This window comes from Myotis lucifugus, unplaced genomic scaffold (assembly GCF_000147115.1).
Source record: "Myotis lucifugus unplaced genomic scaffold, Myoluc2.0 scaffold_1153, whole genome shotgun sequence".
Taxonomy (NCBI): Eukaryota; Metazoa; Chordata; class Mammalia; order Chiroptera; family Vespertilionidae; genus Myotis; species Myotis lucifugus.
In genome coordinates this window covers 100,298-108,728 of record NW_005872201.1, presented here as the reverse complement: position 1 = coordinate 108,728, position 8,431 = coordinate 100,298, and the positions used below count along the sequence as shown (strand labels likewise).

The window sequence follows — 8,431 nt, the reverse complement described above, 5'->3', positions numbered from 1 at the left end:
GGGCGGGGGGGGGTTCGAATGGTGCAGCAGACAGGCAGGGGTGTGTGCAGGGTGCACCCCCAGGTCAGGGAAGGCCTGCCACTAGCCCTGGGGGGCTGAGGGGGGTGCGGATGCAGGACGAGCAGGGACCGTGTGAGCCTTGGGGGGCACTGGGATCAGCTGCAGCCACGGGTGGGGACGGGGTTGAGCGGGACTAGATCCCTCTGGCCGTGGTGCTGACAGACTTTGCCTGGAGGAAGCGGGGAGTCCGGCTCATGAGGTGCTCAGCACTGGGGGGGGGAGGAGGGGGAAGGGAAAAGGGGGCAGCGGGGGGAGTGAGGACGGGGGGGGCAATGCCGATGCCCTGGGAGGTGGAGGGGGCAGATGCATGGGTGCTGCCCAGCTGGCTGTGACCTCAGAGAAGGAGTGACAGGTGGCACCAGGGTCTGGGGTGCAGGCGTGGGCACCGCTGGGACTTGGTTGGGGGCTTGAACTAGGGGGGTCCTCTGAGCATCGAGTGAGGTCAAGCTGACCCCACCCCTGCTGGGGTCACCCCAGGTGGACACAGGAAAAGGAAGGGCCTCAGGGAGGAGGGCCACGGCCTCCGGGGCCTGTGGTGGACGCCACCCTCACCTGCAGCGTCAGGGGAGGAAGCCGAGGCCAGGCGGCTTGAGTGAGCACGACCCAGCCAGGCCCGCGTGTCCCTCAGCCCAGCACCCACTCTGCGCTGGGACCTGGCCCCCAGGTGCCCCAGGGACCTCGCCATGTGCCTCCTGCTCCATTCCCTGTGGGCCCCCATCTGGGGAGGCCTTTGGGGGACTGTGAGACCCCCACAGAGAACCAAGGCCAGCAAAGGGCAGGGCCCATGTTACAGCTGGAGACACGGAGTCCAGGCAGAGGGAGGACGGTCCTGCCTCACGTCCGGGGCCCATGGCCCGGCTCCCGGCTCCCAGCCCCAGCCCCAGCCCACGGAGGCCACTTACCCGTCAATGACAGGTGTGGTCTGCATAATTCTCTTTGCCTGGTCCAGAAACTGGTCAGCGGTGCAGACGGCCACCAGGGGCCAGAGCCACCAGCAGGTCCACATGGCGCAGTCCCCAGGTTCCTGGTCCCGCAGCTGCTCCGGCCTGGCTGCCCTGTGCCCGGGGACGAGCTGAGGCTGGAAGACAGTGCAGAGGCCTTTGGTCAGGCAGCGGTTGCCAGGAGGGGCCGCGTTATCAGCAATCAGCACATTCCTGGCCAGGGTGGGTAGGTGGCTGGGCGTTGCTGTCTGGACCAGGCTGAGGGGTAGTAAGAGGCTGCTGACCCCTGGGGAGGGGCCGGGATCCAGACGGAAGGACGCAGCTCAGAGGCGGTCGGCTCACTGCACCAGGACGGGGAGCCCGTCGCAGGACTACAAACAAGAGCGAAAAGGCACTTGAACTTTGCTCCCACCACACCCACCAGTGCCAGGGTCTGCACCCCAACTCCTGGCCTGCAGCTGCCGGCCTCCCAGGCTCCAGGCACATGGGCTGGACTTCGGGGCGTGAGCCGGAAACCCAGACTGTCAGTGGTTCCTCTGGAGGCGGCACCCAAAGCCCAGGGCCCAGGATGACGGCCTGTTCTTGAACCACAGACGTGGCGTTGGCTCAGCCCGCCCTGCTCTGCAGCTCAGGGTGACAGAGCGAGGCACTGGCCTGCGGCACAGCTGCCAGCTGGGGGCACCAGAAACCTCAGTCATCATGACGAGTAGTATTTTTTTAAAGTATATTTTTTTATTGATTTCAGAGAGGAAGGGAGAGGGAGAGAGAGAGAGAGAGAGAGAGAGACATCAATGATGAAAGAGAATCATGGATCGGCTGCCTCCTGCACGCCCCCCACTGGGGATGGAGCCCGCACCCCAGGCCTGTGCCCTGACTGGGAATTGAACTGCGATCTCTTGGTTCCTAGGTCGACGCTCACCCCTGAGCCACAACGGCCGGCTGTAGGTTTTCTGTTCACTCTGGAGTTGTCGGTCGCCTTTGTGTTCGGAGCTCTGTGCTTTAACTTGCAGTTTCCGGGTGATTTCCGACCTGGAGACTTCCTCCCTTTCTGTTCTTGTGCTTCTTTTGTTGGAGCTGGTGCTCCACCGCTCCCTGGCCACGGCCGCGTGGGCAGCGGGTGTCTGTGAGGTCGGGCCTCTGCAGGTCTCAGACGCACGTCTGGGCGCAGACGTCCCCTCGGAGCCCGAAAGCTCCGCTTCTGTGCACGGGGAGGGGTGGGCGCGGAGCCCAGTGCCGTCCAAGTTCCACTGTGCTCATCCTTGGGGGCTGCGCTCCTCCCAGACAGGCCTGAGCTCCGGGCTGTGTCCATGCCGCCGGCACAGCATTCGGTTCCCAGCCCGAGGCCCGGCCTTTCTCCAGAGAAGCATGGCATCCCCGGTCCTCGCTGCCTCTCGCTCAGAGACCCGCCCTCCCGAGTTGGCTCCCGTGTTTTCTCTCCTGTTTTAGCTTCTCTTCTGCGTTTGTTCTGTTCCCGGCTCGTTCACTGAGTAGCTCCTTCTGGGAATTCTATAGTCAACGCCCGAGAGCGGTCTTGCTTTTGCGTGCGCGCCGGTGGCTGTGGTGTGTTCCCGCGGCTCCGCTGGTGATGGGAACGCCACTGGCTTCAGAGGGTTTGTCCTCTGCGGGCTGGACTCTCTCTCCTGGTTTGTTTGTTTGTTGTGACCTGCGGTTTCCTTTGCCGCCTCTCCTCGCGAGCAGCGGGCGGTCTGGGCGGTCACTCCCCTCCCCACTCGGCCGCCGCAGCCGCAGGGGAGCTGGCGGAGCTGTGCACGCTGCCCGCTCAAGCTCCGTGCAAATGGGCGAGCCGCCCGCCTTCGAGGGGCCGGTGCCAGAGCTGGACTCCCGAGCTTCTGCTTCCGATTCTGATTCCTGCCCCGCGGTCACCTGCCACCTGGAGGTGAGGCTCAGGGGGAGCGGGCCTGGCCCCCACGGGCTCGCCTGACGGGGCAGCTTCGACCTCCTCTCGGGAGGCGGTGGCCGGAGGGACAGCTGTCCACCGCCTGGGTCTGCCTCCTGGAACCCCCCCTGGGAACCTGGCTTAGCTAGCTTCTTGTTCGCTTGTTTGTTTTTAATCCTCACCGGAGGGTATTTTTCCATTGATTTTTGGAGGGAGTGGGAGAGAGAGGAAGAGACAGAGAGAAGCATCCATGTGAGAGAGACGTCGATGGGTCGCCTCCTGCGGGCGCCCCTACCAGGGCCCCAGCTGGGGAGGAGCCTGCAACTGCGGTATGTGCACGTGACCGGAATCGAACCCGGGACCCTTTGTTCCGCAGGCCGATGCTCTACCCCCTGAGCCGAACAGGCCAGGGCTGGCTTAGCTGGTCTTGCCAGCAGCCCCTACGTGGCCCCAGCCTGCCTCCCGCTCTCCCAGCTGAGGCCCAGACCCCCATGAATGTGCAGCTCAGGGGCTGGTGGCTTCCCCACGTCCTCCTGGTGGTCCGGCCCTGACCACTCTCCCCGGTGGCCGCACAGCCTGGCTGCCCTGTAACCCGGCACAGTGGCGGGTCCTCCGTTAGGGACACCCCGAGAGGAGGTGCCTCCGGCCGTATCTCGCTGCCTCCCCCGCCCCAGAAGCCACCCTCTTAGCCCTTGACCTGGCACCGGTGACCCCTGCTCCAGCCGCCCTCCATCCATCGCCGGAGAACCCCGGAACCCAGCCTGCGGGCCCCCCTCCCCGGATCCTGATGCACTCACCTGCCGGCCCACCCCCCCCAGTTCAAGCTCAGAGGCTTCACTGGGTATACAGCAGGTGCCCACTAACGGATGCCCGCAGGCGCACCCTCCCCCAGGTGGCTCCGGAGGTGGGGGGATCACGGAGCCGCGGCCCCGGCCCCGTCGGGAGCCCCGACTCACCGGCAGCAGGAAGGGGCGGCTGGAACCTGCCTCACGGCCGCTCTGCTCCCCAGTCCTGAGTGAACGTGGGGGTTTATTGCTCTTTTTCTCAAGTTTCACCCCTCCCCTGAGCCCGCTGCCAGCTTCCCTTGCACAGAAAAGCCACCTCTCAGAGGGAACACTCCCCCGGGGCCTTCGCAACCCCACAGGCAGGACAGGGGCTAATGCCTCCCACATGTCAGCTGGTTCTAGTTTCTCAGACGCAAGCGAGGCTCCCTGGGCCCGGCCCTCTGGGCTCAGGCTCCCTCCGACCCGCAGGCTGGGCCCGGGGCCCGGGACAGACAGGACCGCAGGGACGGTGTTGGAGACAGGAATCGAGGTCCCCGGGGCAGTGATGTGGGGGCGATCTCAGCAGGGGGTGTGCTGATTGGGGAGCTGGGAGGAGGAGGCTCGGTGCAGGGGCTCCAGAGGGTCCCTGGGTCCCTGGGCCCCTGCTGCTCAGCCCACAGGGTCCCTGACGGGTCAGCTAAGGACTCAGGGCCCAGGCCCCTTCCCTCAGGGCCCGGAGGCCTGCCGCGGCCCTCACTCCCCTGGAACCCGCCCCAGATCCAGGACCCCGTCTGCCCGGCCGGCCCTGAGGCTGGGGGCTCTGGTTTCCAGGATGTGAGGGGTGAGGGTGATCTCCCCATATTCCCAGCCACCAAGGAGCAAAAGCCGCCACGGTCGGCTGGAATTCCTCTGGCAGAACCCCCGGGACTTTCGAAATCAAGGGCAGGTCCGTGGGCCCTGGCCCAGCTGGGGGGGTCACCGTGTGGTTTCGGGATTCTGAGGTCGTCGTGGGGACACACCCGTGCGGGCTGTCCCGTCCCCACCCAGGCCCCGGCAGCCACTGTCTCCCTCCCTCTCTGCTCACCCTCTGCCAGCTACTGTCTCTAAATGGGGGACCGTCCCCAGTCGGGTTGCCGCCGCGAGGGGTTCAGATGCCAGACTTGGGAGGAAGGGGACACAGCGATGATCCGGGGGGCGGTTGGGGGTTCCATCACCTCGGAGCTGAGGGGAGTCTGGAGGAGAAGGGGCTCAGAGGGAGGGGCATCCAAGTAGAGGCTGGCGGCTGTGCGGCCCCGCAGGGCGCCCAACCCTCTCTGACCCTCGCCCTGACCCTCGCCCTGGGCAGGGCTGGCCGTGGGCAGGACCTGAGGGTGACGGCCCAGCAGAGGGGCTGGGGGGACCTGCTCCTGGGGAGCCCGGCCAGGGCTGCGTGTGCTCGGGGCGCCCCAGACCGGGGCCTGGACTGCGGGGCAACCGACTCCACATTCGGGCTGCCCTCCTGCCGGGCCTGACCCCCTGACCTCACCGGGCTCCTCTGGTGAAGCTCCCATTTAGGGACGGACAGGAGGCCTGGGTCTGACCTTCGGGGGGGGGGGAAGGCGTGGGGGACAGATTCTACTTGTAATGTCATCACCTTAAACACTGAGGTTGAACGCCGACCTGGGAACCAGGAGGTCACGGTTCGGTTCCCGGTCGGGGCACAGGCCCGGGTTGCGGGCTCCATCCCCAGTGGGGGGTGTGCAGGAGGCAGCCGGTCCATGATTCTCTCTCATCACTGATGTTTCTGTCTCTCTCCCCCTCTCCCTGCCTCTCTCTGAAATGTATAAAAATATAAACAAAACAAAACAGAAAAAGCCCCAGGCAGGCCACCCCATCCCCCGCACAGCTGTGGGATTCCCCACGGATTCCGGGTCCTCTGAGGCCGCCATTCACGGCTGCTCGGCCGGCTCCCGCCCGCTCTCCCCACCCCACCTTGGGCTCAGGAGTCCAGCCGGGACCAGGGACAGAAGGAAGTGTGGGATGCAGACACGGTGCTTGTCCAACTGCCTCCGGTGGCACCTCTCTTCCTGCTTCCCCGGGTGTGGCCCTGGGGTTAGGGAGCCAACACTGGATTATGGGGGGTGAGGGCACAGGCCAGATGCCCGAGGGGGGAGTCAGAGGTCCAGGACTCACCCCACGCAGTGCACAGCCGTGGCTTCGCCGTCTGGGGCTGAGGGGCTCCGGGTCCCCCAAACTGTCCCCGCATGTTCCTGTGCAGAGCCAGCGCCCGGCCCGCGGGGAAGGCGGGAGGGAGCCCCCCGTGTGACGGCCAGGGCCTGAGAAGAGCCCCGGCTCTGAGGGGACAGGGGGACCGCGTCCTGGCTGCAGGCTCACCTCTCAGCTGTGAGGGCTGCTCCCTGTTTTGTGTTTGCCTCCTGGAGGCTCCATCTCAGGCGCTTGGCTTGTCCCACGGCCTGCTGTCCCCAGACCAGGCTCACCGTCCGAGGGCGGAGGAGCCAACCCACACTCTGCCCGTGGGGCCCGCTCACCCCCTGGTGGGCCCCGGACCCCTGGCTGCCTATTGGCTACTGGAGAGCCCCAGGGAGTCTGCGGTTTGCTGTGGGACTCGGTGGTTGGAGAGCGAGGGACACCTGTGGGTAATTCTGAGTGTCCCGCCCGGGCTGCGGGCTCCCCGCTCCTGGGGGCCGCGTGGGTGATTCGGGGCCCTGGCGGAGGCGCCCTGAGGTGGGGCCGCGTCCTCGCCCGGCAGTTAGAGCAGTTAGAGCTCGAGGTTCTCCGCCGCATCAGCAGATTGCTCTCCTGATAAGGCCTTTACAGCCAGCCCCTCATCTAGCAGAGTTCCCGGTCCTGACCCGGAAGCCCCGCCCGAGCCTCAGTTCCCCCTCTGTAAACGGGGCTGGCAGCAGCTCTCGCCTCCTAGAATCCAGCTGCTCCAGCTGCTCCAGCTGCCAGTCTCCAGCTGTGCCTGCTGCCTGGGCTCTGGGGCAGGCACCGCGCTTGGCCACCTCCCCTCCGGGCAGCACCTCCCTGGGCAGCCGCGCCCCCACCCCTGGCCCACTGCCCCCCAGCCCACTCACGGTGGCCTCGGCGGGCGATGCGAGCTTGTCCCCAGCCAGGGCCCGTCACCAGGACCTCCCGGCTGCCCTGGCCCCGCCCCAGCCACCTGTGCCTCTCTCAGGCCTGTCCCCAGGAAGGGGGCAATGCCACTTCCTCCTGTGGAAGCCCTGGTCCTCTGAGTGTGGGAAGGAGGGGTGGGGAGGGGAGGGGGTGGGGAGGGGAGGGGGGTGGGGCGGAGAGCAGACACCACCCTGCACCCCGCCCCCCAGGGGGAAGAAGGGTCCCCTCGGGCCATTAAATGCTCGGCTGAGCCCTGAGGTCAGAGAAAATCCCAAACCGGAGAACTGTCACTCTTTTCTTCTCTGGCCTCTGAAGAAACTAGACCCAAATCATACCTTTTTATTTATTTATTTTTAAATATAATTTTACTGATTTCAGGGAGGAAGGGAGAGGGAGAGAGAGATAGAAACATCAGTGATGAGAGAGAATCATGGACCGGCTGCCTCCTGCACGCCCCACACTGGGGATCGAGCCCAAAACCCAGGCGTGTGCCCTGACGGGAATTGAACCCTGACCTCCTGGTTCATGGGTCAATGCTCAACCACTGAGCCCCACTGGCTGGGCATAAATTTTTATTTTTTTAGTTAATCCTCACCCGAGGATATATTTTTCCATTTTCAGAGAGCATGGAAGGGGGGGGGGGGAGAGAAACATCCATGTGAGAGAGACATCGATTGGTTGCCTCCCCCACACTCCTGACCGGGGCTGGGGACCGAAACTGCAAACCAAGTATGTGCCCTTGACCGGGAATCGAACCTGAGACCCTTGGGGGCACGGGCCGAGGCTGTAACCACTGAGCCACCGGCCAGGGCCCAGCAGTATACGTCGTCCAGGGCTCCTGTTGAGGTGCTCTCCTGTGGACCGACTAGAAGAGGGAGCGCTTGCTGGCGGCCAGAGCTGCCTTGGGCTCCGGGCATCAGGGACATCAGGGATCGGGACCTTGACCAGCAGCTGGGAGTTCTCTTCACACCCCATTGACCTGCGTTTTGCCTGCGAATGGGTTTCGGAGGGCCCCTCCCCCTCCGTGTCACTTTCTCCCTCCCCGCCCTTCGGCCGCTCACGTCCCCCCTGGTCCCTGTCACCTCCCAGCAAACCGCCGAGTTCCCCGCGGGCTGGTTCCTCACCGCCTGCGTTAGTTATTACTGATTAAAATCTGTCCGCACTTGAACTCGGCGAGTGTGTTTGTCTTTGAAACGGGCTTGGCTAGCAGGTGGCCGCCTCCGCCCTCCCTCGTCTGCCCTGTTTGTGGGGACTCCGTCCAGCTGCTCTCCCTGGAGGCTCTGGGCAGGAAATGCAGGGGACACAGCCGCATTCTTGACGAGCCTCCTGCTGTGAGGAACAGCAGAGACAGGCGGAGCCCGGAGCCCAGAGCCCAGAGCCCAGAACCCAGAGCCCAGAGCCCAGAGCCCAGAGCCCGGAGCCCGGAACCCGGAACCCGGAACCCAGAACCCAGAACCCAGAACCCAGAACCCACAGCCCAGAGCCCAGAGCCCGGAGCCCGGAGCCCGGAGCCCGGAGCCCAGAACCCGGAGCCCAGAACCCAGAACCCAGAACCCACAGCCCAGAGCCCGGAGCCCGGAGCCCGGAGCCCGGAGCCGGAGTCCTGCATGGGGAGCTGGGCCTGCCTCTGCCGGGAACCAGCGAGTGCTCCG

The 8,431-nt window shown here is 65.4% G+C and overlaps 1 protein-coding gene across 1 annotated transcript in view; it reads right to left on the bottom strand.

Moving 5' to 3' along the window:
- The window catches only part of DPEP1 (dipeptidase 1), a gene marked incomplete at its 3' end in the record, with an annotated part of 8,213 nt that extends 4,314 nt beyond the window's left edge, over positions 1-3,899 (bottom strand). Inside the window, exons 1-2 of the mRNA XM_014449365.2 lie at positions 3,855-3,899; positions 963-1,138 (exon numbers count right to left, since the gene is read on the bottom strand). Coding sequence (XP_014304851.1) covers positions 963-1,066 — 104 coding nt within the window. The remainder of the gene's footprint in view (positions 1-962; positions 1,139-3,854) is intronic.
- Positions 3,900-8,431: the final 4,532 nt, after the last annotated feature.